General features: G+C 36.8%; 1 protein-coding gene across 3 annotated transcripts in view; it reads left to right on the forward strand.

Annotated features, from left to right (window-relative positions):
• The window catches only part of LOC149548220 (uncharacterized), a 162077-nt gene that overhangs the window by 31388 nt on the left and 104631 nt on the right, over nucleotides 1-26058 (forward strand). For all 3 annotated transcript variants that reach the window (XR_016354004.1, XM_089792263.1, XM_089792264.1), the window contains exon 2: nucleotides 18345-18425. Coding sequence is in view for 2 of the 3 variants with exons in the window: in XM_089792263.1 (XP_089648389.1) it covers nucleotides 18345-18425 (81 nt within the window). In the remaining variant the exon portion in view is untranslated. The remainder of the gene's footprint in view (nucleotides 1-18344; nucleotides 18426-26058) is intronic.

The raw sequence follows: 26058 nt of genomic DNA on the forward strand, positions 1-26058 counted from the left end.
TCAAGTTCTTAATATCAAAAATCATGAATGTTGGTATCTTTTGAATGTCTATGCTCCTAATTCTAAGAATGGTAGGAGGAACTATTGGGTAAATATTAGAAATATCTTAATTAGATTCCATGTGGGAAATTGTATCATTATGGGGGACTTTAATACCCCCTTAAGGGACGATGAGAAATAGGGCGGTTGGCTCCAGATCTAGATAGTAGACAGGACCTTTCAGACTTTATTAATGATTTAGCTATGCTAGATGTTGAACTTTAGGGAGGCTTCTTTCCTTGGTCAAATAGAAGAGTAGGTAGAGATTGCATCCAAGTGTGGCTAGATAGGGCTCTCATATCTTTAGATTGGATGAATTCCAACTACTGCAATTTATCTTATTGGCTCGGACTGGATTGGATCACTCTCCTATTTCTCTCACTATGGACCCAATTGCCATTAAACGTAACTTCCCCTTCAGGTTCGAAAGAATGTGGACTTTCACCCAGATCTCTCTTTGTATCTCGGAGTGGTGGAACATTCACATAGAAGGCACTACCATGTTCAAGGTGGCCAAGAAGTTGAAAAATATCAAGCTCAATATCAAGAAGTGGAATAAGTCGGATTTTGGTAACATTTTCCAATCCAAAGCTAAGATCTTAGAGGACCTCAGCATTATTCAGGGTGTTATTCAGAAGGAGGGATATAAGGAGGTGAGGCTGGAAGAGGAAAAAATTATTCTTACTGAGCTTCACAATATTATTGGTCAAGAGGAGGCTTGCTAGAAACAGAGACCGAGAACTATCTGGTTAAAAGAGGGGGACCAAAACACTAGATTCTTCCATATCTCTACTCTGAAACACAAAGTCCATAACAAAATCAGTAGAATCAAGTTGGGGGATGTCGTTTAGGAGGAAGAAAAAGATATAGTGGCAGAGGCCATCTTTTTCTTCTCTAATCTTCTAATGAGAGATCTTAATCTAGTGGAAGAAGATCAGCAGGATATTATCTCTAATATCCCGGCTTTGATCCAGCCAAAACATAACTCTATGATTGAGGCTATTCCTTCCCCTCTAGAAATTGAGCAGGTAGTTTTCTCCCTCCCTGCAGACAAGTCTCTGAGTCCAGATGGTTTCCCTACTTTCTTCTTTCAAATGTTCTGGGAAGTGGTCCATCAGGATGTTATCAAAGCGGTTCAAGAGTTTTTTGGAGCTAAAAGTCTACTCAAGGAGGTAAATGCTACTTTCTTAGTGCTTATCCCCAAACTGTCAGGGGCGTATTCTATGGATCTTTTCAAACCTATCAGCCTCAACAACTCTTTCTACAAGATTATTTCTAAAGTCCTGGCTAATAGGATTATCAAGATCCTCCCTATTTTTATTGCTCCTCAGCAGTCTGGTTTTGTACTGGGGAGACAAATCCTGGATTCTATCATGATTGTTCACGAAGTCATCCACTCTTTGGAAGAAGGCAAGAGAGTAGGCTCCTCAAGCTTGACTTGTCCAAGGCTTACGATCGGGTGTACTGGTCTTTTCTCTTCAAGGTTCTTAGAGCCTTTGGGTTCGATTTTAAGGTTTGCAAGCTTATAAACCAGCTGATTTCTACTTCCTCTTTGGCTGTTTTGATCAATGGTTCTCCATCGGCGTTCTTCAAACCCTCAAGGGTGTAAAGGCAAGGTGACCCCCTATCACCCATTCTCTTCATCATTTTGGCAAAGTCTTTGGGAAGAATGATTTCAGCCAACAAAATTATAGGGTTTTTGAAAGGTATCAAACCTTCTTTTGGCCCCCTGGTCTTCTCTCATCAACAATTTGTGGATGACACTATTATGGGGGGGGGAAGCCTCGGTTGGGGAAGCTAGGTTGGTCAAAAAGATTTTGAGCTCTTACACTAGGGGATCGAGGCAACTTATCAATTGGAATAAGAGCTCTGTCTTCTTCATCAATACTCTGGTTGTGAGACAAAGGAAGATAGCTGATATTCTAGGTTGTGGCATAGGTAGCCTTCCCTCGACCTATTTGGGTCTCCCTATGGGCATCAAACCCCTTGATTCTTTTTGGATTAGTCTTATTGATAGGTTTAATAAGAAATTAGCTGGCTGGAAGGGTATCACCCTTAGCCTAGCTAGCAAAAGTCAGTTGGTCAAATCCACCTTTCAGAATCTTCCAACCTATGTGCTGAGTCTCTTTGGGATTCCTTGCAAGTATATTGACCTTATGAAGAAGATCTAGAGGAATTTTCTATGGTCTGGTTCGAAAGACCACAGGAGATTTCCTCTCATTGCTTGGGACAATGTGTGCCTCCCCAAACACTATGGAGTTTTGGGTATTAGAAAACTGAGACCTTTCAATAAAGCTCTTCAAGTAAAACAGATTTAGAGAATCTTTTCTAGCAAGGGGGATTGGCGAGATATCATGGAAGATAAATACCTTAAGAGACCTTCCATAAGATACCTATTCAATGTCGACACCATTCCCAATGGCTCATGTATCTGGAAGGGCTTGCTCAAAGCCAGAGAAACTGCCAAATGCAAGGCGAAATGGAGAGTAGGAAATGGTAAAGACACTCTTTTCTGGTAGGACAACTGGCCATTCCAGGGGCCTCTCCTCAATTTTCTTGCTTTTGATAGATGGGCTAATACTTGCATTTAGAGGTTTGGTAGAAAAGTTAGTGACTATAGATTAGGCCAAGAATGGAGAGACCTTACTTTAATCTCTGAGGATCTAAAACCTCTGATGACTATCCTACACAGTGATTTTGAATGATGATTAGGACCAGTTAGTGTGGGAGAATATTTCTAGTGGTATTTACTCGATGGCTTTTGGGTACCAAGCTCAAATTAAGCAGGATTCCAAACCTGTATGGGTGAAGGCCTGGTACCCTAGCCTTATTCCTAAAATCAACATATTCTTTTGGCTTTTCCTCCATAACAGGGTTCTAAGTATTGACAATCTTGGCAAAAGGGGTCTCTATATTCCTAATAGATGCGTTCTATGCAAAAACCAGGTAAATATGTGGACCACTTGTTTATTCATTGCTCTTTCACGAGAGAGGTGTGGTCTATTTTTGGTCAAGGTTTTGGTTTGGACTGGTGTGCCCTTGCCTCGACTACTGAATTCTTTAGGCAATGGGACGATTCTTGGAAGGGGTCTGGTCTTCATGCCATCAGCAAATGGGCTCTGCCCCACTTTGGTTGGGGAATATGGAAAGAACGCAATAGTCGAATTTTCTGGGATGCCAACCTTCTTGCCAAGATAGTGTTGGGTAAAATTCTAAATGCCCTTTTGGGAAATTACCTTTTTTGCAAAGGATCTAACCTATTTGTAGGAGACACAAAAAGTAGTAATGTCACACAGAAAAGAAGAAAGGAATGCCAATGGTCTTTGCCCCCAGTGGGGTGGCACAAAGCAAATTTTGATGGGGTGGCAAAAGGTAATCCGGGAGAAGTGGGCAGTGGTGGGGTGATTAGAAATAGCTACGGTTATGGCATAGCGGCAGTTACCTTCCCTCTGGAGTACCAAACTAATCACTTCGCTGAGGTGCGTGTTGCCCTTCAAACTACTCAGTTGGCAAAAGATATTGGTGTTAAATGCCTCTGGCTTGAGGGGGATGCTAATAACGTCATAAAATGCCTCAGAGGTGAAAATCCTATATCTTGGTCTATTAAGAATTTGGTGGAAGGAACCAAACAAATCCTGCTTACTTTCGAGAGGGTCTACGTGTCACATGAATATAGAGAGGCAAATTTGGTTGTTGATTGCATGGCTAACAAGGCGATCAAAAGGGACACGTCATACAGGTGGGTTAATGGTGATGAGATTCCGGTGGTAGCTAGAAGCATGATTGAGATTGGGAGAATCCAGGGGAGGACGGGAAGTATTAAGAGTAATTATGAAAGGTAATGTTGTTAGTTCCACATTTATATTAATGAAAGCTAAGCACGGGCTGAACACGAGTAATCTTAATTGGGAGGCTTTTTGGCACGTTTTCTTGGTGATTGGTAATCTTAATTACTATTCCATTCCCAAGGACAAAGGAAAGTTTTGTTTCGGTGAGATTTATTAGAGTTTTGTTCTTCGCTCTTAGAGTTTGTAGAGAATTTGTTCTACTCTAAGCAACAATATGGTCGGTGAAAGGCATCGCAGAGAGCTGGAGGATGAAGCGGCGAAATGGAAAAGGAGGTCGAAGGTTTGGGAGAAGCTAAGGGAAGGTGGCATTTCAAATTTCATTGAGAAATTGCATGGCTGGAACCTTAAGGTTACTGAACTTATGGTCACGTCTTGGAAAGAAGGGAAAGTTAAGATTGACGGTATTGATTTCTAGGTCAATGGAGGTGTTATTGCAGAGGTCACTGAATCCCCTTCCGAGGGCATCAAATTCTTTAGAGATAAGAAAGTTTCCCTCAATGTTGTTAAAGACTTTGCCAAGAATACCAAGGAGATGAAAGATTTGGTGAAGACGGGAGTGTACTATGAACCAGTTCCAATTAAAAATCTATGGAGGTTCGTTCTTAGGGCTATTATCTCTTACATTACATTGGACACTAGGTATGATAGAGTCTGTACCCATCACTTTGTCATCCTTAACCACTTCAGGTATCTCACTAAAATCTCCATCCCCTACTACCTCTTCTTCTCTGTTAATAAGAATATCATGGGATATAAGAAGAAATCGTATGCTAATCCGGCTTTCCACGAGGGCCTGCTGTTATTGATTTATGAACACTTTAAGGTTCAAACCTGTGGCAAATCCATAGCCCATAAAGTGGAGTCCTCGGAGGACACATAAAGCTCCTATCTCCCATTTGACACCGACGATAGTGTTGGGCTTCATTCAGATGATGAAAAGGAGTTGGCCAAGATTATAAAGGATTTGGGCAAAAATAAGAAGAAAAAGGTTGGGAAAGGCTTGACAGGTAAAAGTATAAAGTCTGAGGTTAATTCTGTTGAGGACTATAATGAAGAGGATGAGGGGATGGATATGGAGGGGGATGATACTGTGAAAGAGGAGGGAACTAGCAAGGTCCTGGTTTGCAGGAAGGTGGAAAGCCCTACCAAGAGGAGAAGGGCATTGATATGGATGCTGATCAAGATTCTAGCAAGGGACAAGAGACCCTCTCAATGCCTAGGAGGAGAGAAATGAGGATTATGGCACGAAAAAAACTACTTGTACTTTTGGCTTTAAGGGAAAGAAAAATTTCTTGAGGAACTTTGAAACTCGGATTGCGAAAATGGGCATTGTGAGAGAAACTATCCAGCCCAAGGTCTTAGAGGGAAATGATGGTAGAATTCATTTGGAGGAACTTATTGATCTGGCAATGGTGATTCTCAGTGACAATGCCAGGGAGGTGAGAATGAATCTCCTCAACAATGCCTGCAACAACATGGTGGATAACTTCTGGTCTATCAAGTGGATTTTCCATGAAATGGAAGAGATAAAGAACAGGTTGCTGGGTCTAGAAAGGAAGGAAGGGGAAGATGGGACTGACAAAATTAGCAATCTAGATACTATGGTAATTGAGATGGAAAAAAGAATGGATAGGATGGAGAGCTCTCTCCATAGCTCTGCCAACCGAAGCCTCAATATTATCAAAGGCTTTAATGATAATATCAAACAGCTGCATACTATGATGGAGGTTAGCACAGGGGTAAAGATGACATAGACAATGAGGAAAATGGGGTAACTAAAGAGGATGCCAACCCCTTGATTGAGAAAGCGAGCAATAAAATGAGATCGAACAAGAGGAAGAGGGACAGGGGGGACTCTCCAAATGACATTCAATTGATGACTCATGTGGTAGAGACCATGGAAAAGCTAGAGCTCAAGGCAGCTGAGTTGGTCAAAGATACGGTGCCCTGATTGGTTCTCCTGGATTTTTTGTTTCTCCTTTGGTTTTTTGGTTTGCTAGGCTTGCCTGCTCCTTAAGAGGCTATGTTTTCTTATGACTGGTTCTAGTGGCCTTCTATGGCCTGTTGTTTTTTGTCGTTTTGCTTCATGCTCTGGACTTTAAGTCGGTTTTATTTTGTTTACTGTTGGGTTTCAAGCACCTGTTAAAACCTGATTTACTTAATCAAAAATATATGCATTGTGTTCTTCCCTGATTGTCCCTAATAGGTTTTAAAACATGGTGTGTATTAAATTATACAATCCCAAGTCAAGTAGTAGATTGCACAACCTAATATCTCCAAATGATTTCAATATGGCTGCCCTTCTTGGGAAATGATGGTTGTTGCTATCACCAAGATGATGAAAATTATCAACAATGAGCTGAACTACCTCCTCATAACTTGTCTTCTTCATAAGATTATTGTGGGACTAAAATTCTTATGACTTCATTAGACAAGAAGCGACTATTAGTTTTATCTCGTTATCTGAATGCTTCAGCCACTTGTATTGATTCAACTTTGTCATTGTAGGAACAAGAGCTGTCTGCAATAAATTAGGGGTTGATTTCTCTAATGGCTAAGCATCCTTCCAATTCAATCAATGTGATGAGATTATTTTCTCTAGTTTGTGACTCCAGACCAAGTTTGTCACCTATCCCAAAGAGTAATTTTGCCAGCTCCACAATGTCGATTGATGTCATTTTTAAGTCTGATATTTTTTGTGTACTTGCCCTATTCACTCTCTCCTTCCAAGATTTTGTATTAAATGAATGCAGAACTAGTATTAATAAAAAAATTCACTTCAACAAAGTCTCAGCATCCAAGAACATAAACTATCAAATTCTAGCAACTAGAAGAAAGGACTATTTCATCAGTTCAACGAAAGAAACCACCACTGTTTGAATCAATTTATATGCTGCTGTTATATGCCAATGCACACAACATTCACAACCCCTCTTCAAAGGAACATCTACAAAGAATGAATACCCTTTCTAATTGCTATCTTTCCCAAGGCAAGATAGATGAGGTTTGAGTTTATTTGATTGCTATGCAATAATCATGTTTGCCAATACACTTATAAGCCGCAATGACACCAACGAATCACCACTTGCTTTCTTGGTAACAATAGATGTCCCACTTGCAGTTTGTTTGGAAAAGTACTATCTGCTTTCATAAATTGAATAATTTCTTGTATCACTCGCTTCCACTCTTTAGCATTTGTCTCCTACAATTGCATCTACAACCTTTAAGCTCGTTTCATAAACTCACATCATTCAATCTGGGGGTATTTCCAAGTGCTGTTTGATGTAGCCTTACTGCTTCAACTCTCTAAGAGGATGTGCTTTGAACTATAGGTATTTCCCAATAAAGCACTGTGTCATCAGACTCAAATACACTTGAAGGATTGAAGTGTTGTTATAGTAACAACACTGACCGTTTTCTTTGTCTTGATGAAAACTCTGGATTTATTTATGATTACTATACCAGAGCCTGTTCACCTTCACCCACATATATTCTTGTAACGGCAGGGGGCATGTATGTTACAAGGAATCTACTTGAAACTCTGCCATTGATTTCTCTTGCGATAATATCCACTTCTGCAATTTTCAAAAGATAGCCCTTCATAGTTAACTCATGACACATGTGATCCTTCCAACTTGGTGACTTTGGGCAATGATTATACAATACTCTAGTCAAATGTGTAATATGGCCAAGACAACATGTAGATTCCCTACTGTGCCTAACAAGGAAAATAACCATTTCTCACGGATGATGAGCAATTAACTAAAATCATTCTCCAAAGTCTTCGAGCCCTAACAAGGACGCTACAAACATTCGACGTATTCTTCTCAGATAATGTCAGAATCTTACTACAGTATTTTGTGGCCAACACACTGAACTTAAACTGTAAACATTATTTCAAGACACCTCCATCTTCTTGTTGTTCCAGTTAAATTCTTTGTCACCCCTGACAACAAAAGGTGAAGAGTCGGGTCCAGTTATAACATCAAGTTACATTGAATCGTTTATGTGGAAGGGGCCCGCAAAAATAAGCTTCAATCGATAATATTTATCTTCCGCTAGAATTACTGATAGAAATAATGAAGCTACATGGCACTCCTTCTGTGAACTCACGATTTGTAGAGGCATGGAAATGGCTTTCCCATCTTCAAAGGAAGAAACCACAATAGCTACAGTATTTTTGGAATGGTAAGAGTCATGTATAGTTGACTCTAGAATTATAACATTAACAACACCCAGTGTCTCCTGCTTTGGCCTTCCTTTCTTCTCGCAATTTCTTGCTTTGAGATTTTCTTCCGTTCTGAGTGTCAAATCTCTGCACTTCGATAACAATTCAACTCCAAATGACAACTATCATTTGATTCGAATCATTCCTTTGCACAGTCTTCTCGGCAACATTTGAACATCACTGTGAATATGTAATTGCTTCAATATCACTTCGCAACAACCATTAAGGTTGGGAATTGAATCTGAGCCTCTACAACTTAGTCAGGTCCCAAATATTTCACCTTCAATCTTGTTTAATTTCTTACCTAGTTCTGCTAATATATGAAATATTCCTTCTCGGCAACTATAGTAAATCTGAGCAATTTTTTTAATGTGTCTTCGACTTTTTGCAGCTATGACAGTTGTTTGCCAAAATATTTTTTTATGCCAAGTTGTGGGCCCACACAGACAAGTTCCTCCATATCTACGTTTATGAGGATAATAAATATTAATCCTCGCCTTTTACTTCACATGCCACAATTACACTGAAGCGAATAAGAATTTCTAGAAGATAAGTCCGATAACAACTTGGACTATACGGCTCCTCAAAATATTATTATGCCCGATAAAATATTTGCTGTTAATGTATTTGCTCCCCAAATAAAAATTCCTCCACGACAATATTAAAAATCTCCAATTATATATCTGCGTTTCCAGTGATAAAACTAATCAACCGCTAAGATATAGAATTGCACATCTCACATATTTCAAGGCAATGAATTTAAATTATTCCATCTCCACAGACATTAGATACAATAATATTTCCCTTTTCCTCTACATATACAAATGATCCAAAATTAATTCTCAAGCTAACATTGATGCATTAGAATAGATTACTTAAAATAGTATGCAATATCAAATCCTTCTGTAAATATTTCAAGTTGAGTAGAGATTCTAAAGATGTGTTCTCTGTTGTAATGTTACAAGCTGTGTTCACTGTCAAGACTCCCACTAGGTTGTAGGCTTGCTACTCTGCTACCACTATAATATCCCAAATGGATATTCTTCCTAATTTTTCTCTTAAATTATTTAGAAAACAACACACATCTTTTGCAAATTAAACCCACAGGATAAACCAACAGTGAATCAGAATGCTCATTAAAATACTCAACTTTAATACAACTTAAAAATTGTTATTGTATTATAAATTAGCAATACGATAACATGCGTAAAACTCAATCTTAAAAATAGTATTACAGTCATATTGGAGATAAGCTATAACATGCACCTGTAACGACAAATGATGAATCGAGGCTATGTCCAATTGACCTAGAAATCCTGAAGGTTTTCCATCCTCAAGTTTCAACAAGAGAAAGTTAAAAGCTTCCCAAAGTTCTCCAAAGAGAAACCAGAAAATCAATCTCAAATCCAAGTATGGTTGAAAATGAATGAGACTTCCTCTTTAATGCTCAAACAATGACTCTCCCCATTCTATCTTTCCTCTTATTTCCCTTTTGTCACCTTTCCCTTTCTAAATAGTTTTAATTTAACTCCAAAGTCGCTTTTAATTATTCTATTATTCTATAAGTTGGACTTGTAATTTTCTAATGACTCCAAAAAGGGACATTACAATTGCATATACAAGTAAGGTGAAGTACTTTCATATGCAACTTGGAGAAATAAGATGGAAGATAGAAGAAGCACATCATATAAATCATGCAATTCTGAAAATGGAAATGAAATGATTTGCGAGAACAAAAGAATAAACATAAACATATACACAACATTGCCCTATGAAATTGACAAAGATCTTACCTATTTTTCACAAGAAGCAAATGAAGAAGTTTATTTAGTCTTTTATGCAAAATTTGAAAATAATTTAAATAAGCTTTTCGGATTTAGAAAGATTGCAGCAATGAGATTTAAATAGATTTCAAATATTGACTCAACCCTTGCAAAATGAATGCATTTTTGAGTCAAGATCCGTTGTTTGCCAAGTGTGGGAAGTTAGAGGATAAAAATGCACACAAATAGCAATCATTTTGACCAAATCATAGCAATGTGCAATAAAAATCCAAAACGACATCTAGGGCATCAAATGCAACTTGGAAAGAATGATAGAGAAGCTGAAAATGAAATCTAATGCCCTAGAACTTACCTTGAAACAACTTGGAGATTCGATGAAGCAAAATGGCCAAACAATAGGTGGGTTGAGCAAAAATGTGCCCTAAACAGGCTGTTTTGAGAGCACAACACATTAAAATCTGCAATTTGTTGAGCTTGGATTGATCATTGATGAATTTGCAGCCAAAATGCCCCAATTGGAGAAACAAAACTTGAATTTTGATCAATCATGTGCAAATGTGTTCCAAAAACGTGTTCGGCTAGAAACGCCCAAGAGCAATGGGTTTTTCCAACTAAAGAGCATGTGCTTTTCCCTTTTAAATCGCCACCAAGAGACCTAGTCTAGAAATGCATTGAATTATGAGTATAGACGAGTTTTTAGAAGACCAAAACATGTTCTCATGTCCTCAAATTGCCGCCCAAGTCTCAAGAGCTTGCAAGATGAGTATAGATGCATTTTTGGCAATGGAAAATATGTGTTTTGATGCCCAAAATTGCTGCCCTTGAGACTTTATTGCATAATGAGAGCAAAATAGGCTTTTTGAGTGTAAAAGCATGTGATTTTATGCTCAAAATTGCTGCCCAAGTCTTTAATGCTATTAACATGGCCTTTGGAAAGGAGTTACATGTATTAAAAACACAATAGTATGTGCTTTTAGGTTATAAAACCCCACTTCATGCATTTGCAATTCAAAATGCCTCAATAGGAGAAGTATGTATGGGTTTTAGAAATGCAATAACATATGAAAGTTTGAATGCATCTGTTACTGGGTTTGAATTCTCCACCATTGTTCTTTCAAGTTATAACTCAAGTTAAAATACACGCTAGTGAGCTTTTGGAATGCAATAACATGTGTTATTGGGTTCAAATTCCCCACTATAAAGCCTTTAAGTCATCAAAGGTTTATACTAATAAGTTTTAAATATGCAAAAGCACATAAAAACCCCACTTTCACACGGTAAGTGATATGCTTTTAAATAAAAATGTGCAATTGCATATAAAAAGCCCACCTTTATGCATTTGGGACTTAGATTTTATTTGAAGTGGATTTAAGAAGATGATTTGCATGTGGATGATATGCAATGAGTGATAAAAACCCAACTTTTAATGCATTTAAATGTCTCATGTAATCAAACTTAATATATATTTATAGTTTTCAATAAAGTAACATGAAAATAGACTAGAAAAAGCCAATTTTCATCAAAACATTAAAAACTATGGTCAAATCAACTTAGAATGAGCTGAAATTTTAAAATGGAGGTCAAAATCCACTTTAGGTTTTAAAAAATAATTTTATTTGTCAACAAGAAACCCACTTTTGGAGGATTTTTTAATAAGACATGTTGTTGCCTTGAAAAAGCCCCCCTTTTCCTTCATAACTTGAGCTAGTCAACCTCGTTTGAGGCCTAAGTTAGCTCAAAACGAGTGAAATTCTAAGGGCTATTATCATAAGGGAAAAACAAGTTTACTGACAAAAAAGGTAAAAATGAAGAATAAACTTGGAGATTGCTAAAAATTAGGTGCTTGCAGTCAGAGAAGTAAAACTCTTACTGACAAGCATTTACAAGATTAACTTGACAGAAACCTTAAAAAAGAATGCACAAATAAAGTTACATAAAGAACACTTCAAGGATGACAAATTGCTTTCATGACACTTCACTAATACGTTAAAACAAAGAGGACGCACCTACGAATCCATGAGAAAATTCTGTAGGGTTGCCACAAATTTATGATGTCAAAATTGAGGACAACACATCATTTTTTTCTCAAAAGTTCATAGGTAGGGCAGTGAGGACTTACTTTGCAAAATCCGGTTACTCGAAAAAAGAGACTTACAACATTTTAATGCTTGTTCACTTTATGACATGCCCATCTAAGTTGTACAAAAGAATTATGAAAACAGTGTCCACTATGAAGGTCTCTGCGGTTTTGAATGGCTTTATTGGATTTGGTGATAAGGTCTTTTCTCCTTGACCCCAGCTTGAATCATTTCCCTTAACCCTTCAAGTGGTGTTGTCCCTTGAGCTCACCAGGAGCTTTGCTCTCATATTCTCACCAACTAGTAGTCTGATCAAGTAATAGACCAAGATAAAAAAATCTACAAAATACACATCCCTTGCTGTAGATCACTACGTCTTTATAGTTGAACTCACAATCAAGGATTATTTTGTTTTATACATTAGTGTCTTTGACAATCTATTCAATGTATAGTGATTGCCATAGACAAAGTTGGCATGCTATAGTCATTGTTGAATATGAGCAAAGTTATAGGAAGTAGGAAACACAACTCTCATGATGCAAAAGTGTAACCATCATGGCCTACTTAAATGATTCATAGAAACAATCTCATCTATTAGTATCCCAATTGAGGTCAAACTGGAACATAACCAGTCATCTTTTTACTGAACCATTCCTCTTTGTTAATGAGTTTGCCAATGTAACAGCCTTGAAGGCTTTCATGAAACTTCAATAATAAATCTCTCTTGTGCGTATTCATACACCATCCAAGCATGTCTTTATTAACTTACATATTTATATACTATATTCATATGTATATATGTACATGTCTATGTGTATATGTGTATATATATACATATAAAGCGAGTGAGTGAGATAGAGCGAGCATCATTATTCCTATTTGATTTCCCATGATTAGAAAGGTTCTATAATGTCTATTCTGAGCATGGGAAATTGAATATTCAATAGTTTCCCCTTCTGCCCCCTGAAAAATGGTTTTAATAACCCATCTCAGAAACACATCCCCCTGTCCCTTGCTGCCCCTGTCTAAGAAACTTGGGGGAGCATGGAACTTCATAGATAATGGTAGAGCATTGGTGGGACTACTTTACCTATGTTTATAAGATACATCACAACAGCTGATCTTTGTGCAACCTTGTGTACCAGTTTCATCAACATGTCAGCGTTCCACAATGTGCTCAATGCTGTTATGTGCCATTTTGTGCAATACTGCTTACTAAACTTTGTACACTATGCTTCCATACAATACTATCTGTTCACATATTCATGCATTGCACATGGCTTCACTTGCTTATGCCTAATCAGACCATAGTCACATGAAGCATGCACACTGCAAAAATGTCGCCAAGTATGCTTATGCCTAATCAAACCCTAATCACATGGGGCTACCTACACCACAAAAGTGCCACCATATGTTCACAATGCTTGGTGACCTCTATGTCACAAAAAATAACACCATATAAGTTTGATATTTAGCCCCATTGCTGCACTACATTTAGCAATGCCCATACAATAGAAAATGACATCATTTGGGTTTGGTACTTGGTGACATCCTACCCAAATATGCCATGCAACCAGAGACAAATACATGTTAGTCCACCTAGATGACATCCTAGCTGTACTAGCATATACAAATACATGCATTATACATCATGTAGGTTAGAGTAGGATCTATAGAATCTATCTTAATCCTTTGTAAGTATTTCTCTTGTTCTTTAAATAGAAAGTGGTCAATCTGCCATAAGCCCTACATGCATCAAATTTATTTGGTCTGCAAATCTATTTTGATTTGCATATTGTATGATCTTGTTTATTTACTAGCAAATACATCCATGTTATCCCCTGAATTTCTTAGAATTGAGATACCTTGGTGTTGGAGCTTATATCTCTCTTCAAGCCTATTTAAATGTGCTCAAAATAGCTCGAGGAGTGTGGTACATCTGGTTAAACTTTTGAAAATGTCCATAACAATTGGAAGGAAGGAAAAATGGCTGATGAATTTGTACTTAAGGTTTCAAGAAAACATTTAAAGAATGGTTCATACTTTGCTAGAAATGCTGTGCCAATTTTGCGGACAGTTTTAATTAACCAACTCAAACCAGTACAGAACATCTTGTACAACTTGTTCACGCACAACATTGCAATCCTTTTCGAGTTCATGTTAATCTAGATATTCTTATGTTTGAAAGAAAAAGTAATGCCTTGTCACCAAATATTGGAATTTGATAGCTTGAAGCATACTTTTCTATCAACAAATCTATTGATGTTAAGAAGATATACTATGCAGTGCTGAAAGTGACCATTCAGTCTGCCATTGGCGACAAACACTCAATGCATTGTGAAATAGGGATCACTGGTCAATTCTATCTTGGGATGCCTTCGTAAGTGCTTTGTAGGGAGACTTTTGCTTAGATATTATTAGGATGAATATACGTCCCAATGGTCATGCCAACATAAAGGAGCAATTAGTGGAAGATTACACCAATGAGTACCACAACTACAATTACACCAATGAGTACCACAACTACATTGCACTTATACCTTCCTAAGTAACACAGATTTTTCAAATACATTGGTGGAAAATAAGCTTTGATCCTTTCTAAAATGAAGTTATTGACTTATATACATCTTGGGTCATGCATTCCACAATGTGCTCAAGATTGAAACCCTAGAGCTAAGCTTATACAGAAGTTTTTCCACAAATAAAGAAGCCTGCACAAGAAACTAGCTACAGTCCTTTCATGCAGAAGCAACATTCTTCTATGCAAACATAGCCCCAATATTCCATACTAGCCATATATGATGTTGAATTTTGTGCGCAACAATTAGTAATTATGCAAACCACACCAGACTCCAATGAAATTGATAATATTGCTTAGGAGGCATAATATCTCATCTGTACAAATTGTTGGATCAATGAATAGCCTCTCCATGCCATCATGGACAACAATTGTTCATCCAGACTCCTACTCTTTACGATGGTTGCATCAAGTAAATATATTTAGATGACCGGAGAATATACTTTCAAGTATATAGTCAAATCACTGTAAGACATTCACTTGTGACAGCACACCTCTTGATGTGTGATATTCTACTTGGAAGGTTGTACATGTATGATCAGGATGACATTTAATATTCAACGCCACAACAGTGGCTAGTACAAATTTCCTATTTGTACTTCAATCTCCATATGTGAGATCACATTTCAAAATAGCTTTGGACTTAACAAAATAGTGCAGCAAGGTCATTATAGACATACAAAAGCTTGTGTTGCTCATGTTCTAGAATCATTTGCACTAATAGGCACACAAGTGCTAGCAATGTGCATGGCCATGCCTATACCATCACAACTACTTGATAGGGTGCCCTAGTAGTACAAAGACATCTTCAAACAATTGAAGAGTCTTCCAAGTTCCAACACACTGTGTGATACAACAGCGAATGCATTTGGTTCCTAGATGCCCCATCCCAAATATTACTTTGAATAGTAGATTTGTCTTGGAGAATGATTAATCTTTTGTGCAAAATTACAAGCTACATAACAAAAGCAAGTTCAAATACAACTCTTTTCCATGCAGCAATCCGATAGACCTTGTACCTAAGAAGGATGGCACACAGTGCATGTACCTTGGCTATTGTGCACTTAATAAGATCATAGTGAAAAACAATATCCTCTTACATGCATACATCTTGATGGACTAGTTTTGTTATCATTAGGCACCATTTTAAACTAAAGATATTTGGAAGACAACTTTCAAAACACTGGAAGGATTGTATGAATGGATTGCTATGCTTGTTAGGTTGACCAATTTGCCAACATCAATTAAAGGCCCGAGTTTTGATTATTGCATCCTTAGAGGCTGGAATATGCTCTTCTGTTGTTCAAATCCTCCTCATGGAAGGTTAATTTTTTCTCAAACACATGCATTTGGGTCACATGAGAGCCACTTTCTGCTATCAACTTCTTTTTGATTACATGATGAGAGTCTTCCTTCCACCGTGTGTTTGCTGGAGGGGAGATATAAATGCATCTTCTGTAGTGTTGTTTTATCCTTTACCTTCATTTCCTTCACACTGACCTCTTTTTCTTTCCTATCATCTAGATGTGAGCAATTCTGTAATGACCCCAACAGGTTATAACTGCTTCAAACACCAAAAATCTTTATACTTCAGTTGTTTGACATTTCGTCAAACACTTTGCAAGCAAGCTCTGATACCACTGTAATGACCCTCCTCAAATCTGCCCTCAAAAAATGTTGATGAAAGCTCAAGGAATTTCATCAAACAATTCACATGTAAGGGACGTATGACTGATATAGTATTTCAGCTAGCTTCAAATAACTTTTTCTTCAATTTGCATCAATGAGAATCTTGTGCTAGAAGAGTACAATGGACTACACAATGACCTAACATGAGTGTGCTACTAATTTTGACAATATTCAGTGCATATATATGATCTAAGCATGAGAAATGAACACCTACAGCCAATTGGCATTTTTACAAACAGTTGGTATGCAAACTAACTAGCTGATAAATAATGATATTAAATTGCTTAAATGGCACCAGCAACTATTATCTTCTTAATTGCAATGAAAATTACAATGCTCATGAAATATGGCCAAGGCTTTGGCATTTACATGGATTACAAAATGATAATGCTGGTATAATGCACGCTTACAGCTGAAAGCTTATAACACCCTAAAAAACAATACTAACAAAGAACCTGGTTGTAGATGGCTATAATAATTTTCTTCTATGCTGCCCCTTCTACTTTGCTTTTTTCGAATTGCTTTTTCGTACCCGCTTTTTTTCAGCCTGCTTTTTCGGTTCCGCTTTTTTCGGACAGCTTTTTCGTACCCGCTTTTTTCAGCCTGCTTTTTCGGTTCCGCTTTTTAGGACTGCTACTATGTTGAATCTCAAGACCATATCTTTCAATGGCGTCAAGATTTCCAGCTTGAAGGGATTTTGTCCTCCAAACTATTGAGACATAATCTCCAACAAATTTTCCAATTTCTTTGATATTTCCAAGCATGCTAAAAAGAAGTTTTTCCATTTCTTTTATAGTGTTCTCACAAGAGCTCCATCTTTCGTTTTCTCAATGTGGGATAAAAGATAACTCCCTTTATGTAACTTATGTCTCCAATGTGTTATAAAATAAAAGGGACTCTTTTAATTTAAATATTTTCCACAAACTATAGTCTATGCATTAATAAAGTTAAATATTTAAATTTAACTTTATAAAATAGCTTTATCAATGCATAACAAATCTTATCAATGATAAACAAGTGTTCTTGTCAATTTTAAACAATTACCATCGACATACCGCTGCCACTGGATGTTCGACCATATCCAAGATGACTTACTATAAATAGTAAGTATGCCCAAAGTTGCCTCAAAACCCCTTAGAAAGACCTGCAACTGAAACTATCTAGGCCAAATGGCCTCTAAGTCCCTTTAATGTCCTGGTTAGCCTACGGGACCATGGGGAAATAGGCCAACGACAACATCATGCTATGAATGCTAAAAAAGAGGACATTACAAATTCTTAGCCTGATGGTCTTAGGTTCTTTTCCATTATTATGTGCGATGGTTGGTCTACCCTTTGGCCTTTTTAAACTTCTTGTTTTGCTCACTAGTATCGAGAATGCTTTAATGATATGTCTTGAGCATTTCTTGTGTTGATCACTATATATAACTCTTTAGCTACAAGCATTATCTTAATGTTGCATCTGACCTTCCAAATTTTAACAATTTAAAGAAACAATGCTTTGGTTGGCAGTCACTAGTGATAAAATTACACAAGTTTTAGGCTCCAAATGTACTTGTCATTTGTTTCTTCAATATTACTTTTTGTGTAAGTGTTCGTATGTTGGTAAAGATTATGTATTACATGTGGTAATCTTAGTTCATTTCAAGAGTCATAATTTTAGATTGATTTCATTTTGCACAATTGGCACAAGGTTTGACCATGTAATATAGGTATACTCCAACACCTATCCTACTGAACAGAAAAGTTCTATGGAGGAACTGTCCCACTTCTCATTATATTTTCCATGGTACTTGTTTGAGTTATATCCTACTTAAAAAACCTCAACCAAAATGTTTTTTTTGAGAGCTTAAAATCTAGATGATGGGATACAAAAGACGTTTGCCTCACACTAAAAGGATGCAATGCCTAGTTAAGTTCTTTCCGTTTGGAAAATAATATAGGGTTTGATCTTTTCTTTTGTTCATTTGCTTGATGGCAGGCTCTATACCTGCTTTTTCTTTGAAATTGATTTATGCTTTACTTATACTTCATTTATCTATTCATATATTTTGTCCTCAATAGAAGGATTGCAATTTGACTCTCTGTTTTTTAAAAATAGTGGATAGTTGAAATGGTAGAGATTAGGCCAAGCTTATTTTCTGGAGAAATGGACAGATTCTTTTTGAAGGACTTGTGTCAGGTATGTGACTATATCAACAATCATATACATGCTCCATTGATTTTTGACACCAATATTTCCTTGCATGAATGAAAATGACGCTTCTCTATTTAAGGATTTTAATTTTTTGAAGCATGACTTCAAAATTTTGATTTAATTTCTAACCTAGCTAGTGGAATGATATAGAAACTTATTGATATGATCATTCACAATTAAAGTTTGAAAATGTGGACTTGGCAGCTTAAAAATCTGACTTATACCAGATACTCAGCAAAATTAGCAACAAAATAAAGATGATCATAATTAAAATCACAAAAAAGAAATTGGTATATTTAGAGAACACGAAATCCTAATTTAATTATCAATTTTCAAAAGTCAAATTTTACATATTTTATATGACTGAAAAAATTGAAATTTCAAAGTTTCAAAGTTGGACAATACACAATAATACAACAAAGTTCTAAATTATAAATAATGTTTACATATGATTTTATGTCAAAAAACAGCTAAAGTACTGTAAATTGTTTGGGCCTTTAGTTAGAGAGGTATGAAATGATGACAGGTTGTTTCCTTTATAGTGTCTTCGTTTTGCTCTGTTGCATCCAACTCTATTGCTCCTCTTTCCAATTCAGCAAGACTTTCATCGGTAAGTGGTACATCAGTCAAACCAACAAACAGATCAATGTCATCTAATTTAGTAGCATCATGAGTGTTGTCTAAATTTTTTCTAAGTCACTAAAACTATAACTTACGAAATTGTGATTTTAGGCAATAGGGGAGGCTCCCTTCTTACCATAGGTGGCTCCAATAGGATCTTAACTGAAATTACAAAAGGGGCGGTTCTCTCAATCTTTTCCTCTTTTTTTAGGAAAGATACACAAGAAACAACTACTTACAACTCTACAAAAATATCCTATTTCTACGATAATACTGGTGGCTGGGTGGTTGACATAACAATTCCTAAGACAACAGTTTACTAATGATAACTTGGGTGAATTAACAACTGGAATTTAAAGCCTCCGACGATTAATTCAAGCAATGATTTAGTAACAAAGAAACTAGATAAGAAAGGACAACATAGCTTAAAATCTATAACTGAACTTCTTATAAACTAACAAACCACAACCACTTCTAACTTTATGATTTGTTCTTTATTCAAGAACTTGGCTAAATTTCTCCAAAGATTTGTATAACAAGCTATAACCTGAAACAAGGATGAACCAATCAATGCAACATCAGAATACACCAATTAACTCCAAGAATAACAACACCAAGTTTGATAACTCTTTTTTCCTTTTATTTAACGTAGAAAGTTTGCACCAAGAAACACAAAGTTTTCAAGACACAAGAAATTTCAGCATAGTCTTTCTTACACAAAGCCAAAGATGATTATTTACAATGAGCTCTCTCCTTTATATAGGAAAATAGGAGAGAGAAAGGTGGAGGGAAAAGAGGAAATCTTCTTCCACCTTGACTTATTCTCTAACAAACTTCTAACTAACTAATATGACTTGTTCAAAGTTGCATGTCTAATGTGATTGCAAGTTGACCACATGAGCTAGTTGTACAAGTACATGTTATCTTGTAATTACAACATAATTATTCTTTATATGTAATCTTCCTACTGCTATTCGACCTAAAGCATATGAAAAATTTGAAGTGTTCACATAGTATCAACTAGCTTCCCAAAATTTCATAGTGACTCATGTTCAATTGCGATATCTGGTTAACTAGTGTATTGTGCGATCATTGTAACTTTTCAGAGTGTACTTGCTGCCTCCGAGATTTCTTCGTTACAAATCTATATCTTGCTTTGTAGACCATTTATTAAATACTTCTGTAATGTCCCCTATTTGGGACATTAGAAAAGTTAAAGACATATTCATATAATATTAAAATTGACTTGGAGAGCGTGGACTTAAATTATAAAAGGTCAATTTAATATTATAAAGTGGGCTAAAAATGACAAGGAGAGATAAGACGAAAAGCCAGGAAGGGAGTCAAAGAGTCGCAACTATGAGGATAAAAAGAGAAGAGACTCATTCATTTGGCATGCTTGATTTATGGTTCAGATTTCAGTTTCTCTCTCTTGTGAGAGTTATTCGAAAAGCTTCAGCTTCCAGCTAATGTGAGCTCGTAGCCCTTTGTGTTGGCAGACAGTGGACACAAACCCATTGTCCGTGGAGACGTCACTTCAGGTGTCTCGTATGCGCTTATAGGTTCTTCTCTTGGTGTGCCAATCTGACTGTAAAACTCTGTTTAAGATTGGGTTTTGAATGCTGGTTTTTGTATTGCTATTGTATAATGCAATAACATATTTTAAGGAATTTAATGAGAGTTTACAGGTTTTATACTATTGGTTTGCAATGCATTTTCATATGCTTGAATCCTGAATATTATTTTGAGAAAGAACGAGTTAATATCTATTGGAGAATCTATTGGTTTCTATTGTTGTTTCGTAATTCATTTGCCTGTGTTTAAGTTCTGAATATACATTAAAGAAAGAAATCAGAACAATATCCGTTTGGGATATTTCAGTGGTATCAGAGCTGTGTATTCTACAATCATGTGTGGCTCTTGGAAATTATTTATCCTGTGGATTTATCATTTTCAAAAAAAAAAAATTGGAAATAATTAATTAGAAGTTATTTTAGAAGAAGTTGCTAGGAGAAGTTGGGCTTTATTTTGAAATACCAAATATGTATTTTAATATTGCCTCTGGGCAACAAAAGGTTTCATTAAGGCGTTAATATTCCTCCAAAGCTGGATAGTGAGAAGCTTATCTACGACCCATGTCTATTATTTTTAAGGCTATATTTCAGGCATTGTCAAGGGAAATATGTAGATGAAGAGCCACATGATGCAATTCAAAAATGTATTCACATTCATACAATCAAGGAAGATGACAGCCATGGGAGTATTGTAAAATCAGTTTTGAGTAGTGCGGTATCTAGTGGTAGTAGTGGATCTACTATCATGGAGGGTATGACATTACTATAGGAATAGACTTGGGTGAGGTTGTTCCAGTTGACTATGATGAGCAATGTTGGTCAATTTTCCGGTAGTTGCTGCATGTTGATGCAGATCTTACATTTCGTGTTTGAAGTCTTGAGACTCTTATTATAGCTAGTATTGAGTCTGGCCTCAAGTTTAGTGAGTACTTTGTGAGGTATGCACATTCTTTTCTATTCAGCCCACTCGTGGATGGTTTGATGTTTTGTTTCACTTTTTGGAATGGGATGGATATTTGGTATTAGGTGGTCTCTTCTACGATAGATGGAGCGATATCTTGCAAAACTCAGTTGTTTCTCCCAGATGGTTAAGTGGTCGGTATACGGGATAGAGGAGTAGGGATTATTCAAATAGATTTCCTGGATATGAGGGATCAACCCTGAATAGTTACATGGATGAACGCAACTCTTTTGATCAGTTGTGGTCGAGGGCACTATTCCTGTAGCAATATTGATTGGAACCACTGCTCTCACTGCAGAGATAATGAAAACTAGGAGTCGTTTGTAACCATAGAAGAAGCTCAAGTATGAGATCATGATTTACATAGGAAATGGTGGATGATTGCAACAGTCCATGGTCTCTCATTGTAATTGGTTGACCTTCACGTCCCAACATCTTGAACCTGCGATAACTTGACAGGGCTTGCGATTTGTTCTTGAAGGGAAACATTTCACCTTTTTAGCTGGTGGTTCAGTTCTATAGTATGATGATACACATTAAGCAAATACCGTCGAGTAAGAAGACTGCGAGTTAATTCATTCGGGCCTATTGAGTTAATTCATTCGGGCCTATTAGAAGACCTGTCAAGTTGGTATTATTGTGACTGCTGGATACTATCGTGACTGGCAGTGACTTCTATATTGGGAAGTCATCATTCTTCACATAATAAACGTCTTAGCAATTGTTACTTTACAAAAGCACCTTTGCATGAATGTTAGAAACGAAATCGAAGGAAGCCTTAACACACAAGAGACATAAATGCTTGGCACGTGATGACACTTAATTTGGCTTATGACATTTTGCTTTTATATGCCTAGGCGTTGGATTCTTGTTTTTTGCCAAGTGCCATTATAAGGAGTCGTTACAAGAAGCATTATCCGCCAGTACTGCATGACGAGGTATGTCAAACAAAATGTGGGAAGGAACACTCGATCATGATAAGGCTTGTGTGCTTGATAAAAAGCTTTTTGCTTATTATGTTGATGAGCAATACACACTTGGAGTAATAATCAATGCTGTCTGTGAACTAGTGGCAGTTCTTGTAGATGGTAGATACATTCTTGTGGATGAACTTTTAGAAACTCGAAAGGTTTTGTGAGCAAGATGGTAAAATATACGTACGAGCATTGGAATGAAGTGGTTGAATATGATGCAAGCTCACTAACGGGAAATACATCCCATTGGGTTATGACATTGTCTCCGGCTTTGCATGGAGTACTGAGTGATGACCAAGCTGGTGAAAATGGTATTGCTTCACAAATGGCTTTTGACAAGGTTACAGATCAACATCACCACTTACTAGATCCAAGTAATGATGCTTGGACACCATACACTACTGGAAGTTCAAGCATTACAATGTCTAGTCAATTTGTAGCAAGAGCCAATTTCGCTGAACAATGTATAGCACCTCAGAATGTATTGTCTTCTGCCTTAGCACTTGGTACTGAACGAGTTATAATGAATCCCTTTTAGTCATCGTTTGATACCCAAATTTTGGGCCCTTATTCTTATTTCCAAAATGATTGTATTGGACAAATTCATAAAGAGTATGTGCACCTGTGTGTTGAAGATCAATGTGTTGAGCCCTGTATTAGTCAAGATAGTTGGAATGTAGATTATCATGAAGGACTGGAGGATCTTTCTTTCACTAAATATGGTGGAAAATTGTCTTCTGGAGTAGATAATCAGATTCTAGATACACAATTGCAAAGCTTGATACAAAGTATGACTGCAGGAATGAGCATACAACAAAATAACTTTTCCAATGACTCAGAAAAGTATGAGTTTAAAAAAGGGTTTCACATAGTGAAGAAAGAGCTCAATAACAAAAAGATATTCCAGAAAATCTAAAGGATGCTGGGAGACAAAGGTTGGGATTAGTTGTACAACAAGCTCTCCAACGGCTAGGAAAAGAAAATCTTGATTCCCAAAATGTCAGCATAATATTGGAGGATCAATGCTATAGTAAATATGGAAAATTGGGAAGGGCTTTTTACAACTCTCAAGTAGCAAGCATAGTTCGGTGGCTCACAACCTCAAGTATGGAGGAAATTCAGAATCGAATAGAACTTGATGCTATAAATGATACTAAATCCATGTCATATTTACCTTTGAAGGAGAGTGTTTTTTCAAAGCTAACAAATTCTTCTTAAATTCAGCACGAGACATGCAATATAGAGAAGCTGCAACACCCTAAAAAAAACTAGAAAAGAAAGCAACTTCCTTAAAATTGGAGAATATTTGGGAAAAAAATGAAGAGGCTTCACTAGTCGTGTCAAGTGTTCAGCAAATCGAAAACTAGAAATGTTATTGCAAAACAAAGGTAATTGATATGTATGTTGAGTACAAAAAACTCCCTCCAAAGATTCAAAAAGAACTAGCCTTCAGTGATTTCATGGATTTCCATGCAAAACTCCAAAATAAGACCATTTTGGCAAAAAAGAAGTATTTCAAATTAGCTCAGGATCTCTTTGAAATAGATTAGTGCAAAAATGTGTATGAAGAATTTCTAGCAGACCAAAATCATCTAATAGAAGGTCTTGAAAAAGAAGAGCAGTCAACCACCATGGATTTGCAACCCTCTCCTGGTCATGCAGAAGATGTTACACATGGTGCAAGTTTCTACGTTGGTGATTTGAAGGTTAGCTTTGACAGATAGGTTGATGAGGCCGGTTGCACACGAGATAATAGCAGGTTGGAGTCTTTGAATGATGAGCCTTTATATACAAATGATAACATGGAAACACTTTTGCCTTTGCATACAAATCAAAAGAACGGGAGAAAGGAGGCCTATGATGTTGAGAGGGGTGACGAACCATATGTTTCTTTCACCCATGACAAAAATTTAGAGGAACAATCCAATATGACACTACAAGACAATGGACCGCTTCAACATGACAACAATGAAATGCATATCTTAAAGAACCAGCTGAAGGTTAGTAAAGACATGGTTGTGGCATCTTTGGTACGTTATGACAACACTCACAAGATGGTTGAGGATCTCTACAGGAAGGCTGAAAAGGGAGTGGAAGGAGATTGGCTTGTTGCTGATTTGTAGGTGATCAAAACAACTCTTGAAACTATGAAATCAGATTATTTGTGTTTGCTTTTTGACAGGTATAATATTTTTAAGGTTGCTGGAATATATGTTGATTAGTCGAACAAAGAAAAGAATAAGATTATGGAGCTCAACAAGGAGCTTAAGGATTCTCGTGAGGCATTGGATGATACTTAGTTTTCTCTTCACGAAGTAGAAAATCAGATTAGGATCACGAATCATTTTCAGGAACATGAGGGAAAAGAGAGGCAAGAGTTTTTCCAAGAAGTAATTGATGAACTTGATAGCATTCAACAGACTTATGACTTGGACAACTGTCCCAAAAGACTAAGTATCAAATTTTCAGATCACATTCGGCTTATAGACAACCTCATATTTGAAGTGGATGCTGATTGAACTTCCGATAATCCTTTTTTTGAGATAAACGAGGGCACTCCTTTTGATTGTCACAAAGAGGATGATCCAGACTTGAGAATTTTGGATCCAGTTACAGTTCATAATGGTGAATCTTGGTCACAGGATGGGAGTAGTGAAGTGACTACTGTCTCTAGACATTTGATCATTCCAAATATGGTTCCCTATTCCAACCCATACAGGAGTTGGATGGATTTCCTACATCAACCATTGAATAGACCTTGGTGGAGAGGTGAGGAGAATTATGTTTCGATTGGAAGGAATGGGTTTTTAGCTTCATTCTTATTCATAGTACCTATGTACTCAGGGGTTCTCTAGATTGATGACGACATCATGATATTTGATATGCCCTTGGTGTTGTTTTCAGTTTTTGAACTGTTTGTTTCTTACATCATCTATTTAGGTCAGGTTGTCACTATCTACTGAGTTATCCATAGCTCCTGGATACATTTTTATCTCATCATATCAGCTGGTCATGACAACAAGGTTTGGGATCCAGGTGTTGACAGTATCTATCTATGGCTTGTTGAGGATTTTGTTGTAGTTTTACTCAGTTTGAGGTTGGATGCAATGATGATCGGAGTTGTACAATTTACAGGTGCAACGATATTTCATAGATTTATATGGGATCTAGGGATCCAGTAGATGGATGGATTACAGAGTGACACCTTGCTTTGCAGTGTGGCAAGACTTGTTTTCAGATTGGGCTATAGGGCCACCTACAGAGTCATATGGGATCCTAGTATTGATTGCTTGAGGACATCAATCTCGAGGAGGGAAGATTTGTAGTGCCCCCTTTTTGGGACATTAGAAAAGTTAAAGACATTCATATAATATTAAAATTGACTTGGAGAGCATGGACTCAAATTATAAAAGGTCAATTTAATATTCTAAAGTGGGCTAAAAATGACAAGGAGAGATAAGACGAAAAGCCAAGAAGGGAGTCAAAGA

The sequence above is a fragment of the Cupressus sempervirens genome, chromosome 7, assembly GCF_028749045.1.
Source record: "Cupressus sempervirens isolate cs-2001-9-10 chromosome 7, ASM2874904v1, whole genome shotgun sequence".
NCBI classification, from domain to species: Eukaryota; Viridiplantae; Streptophyta; class Pinopsida; order Cupressales; family Cupressaceae; genus Cupressus; species Cupressus sempervirens.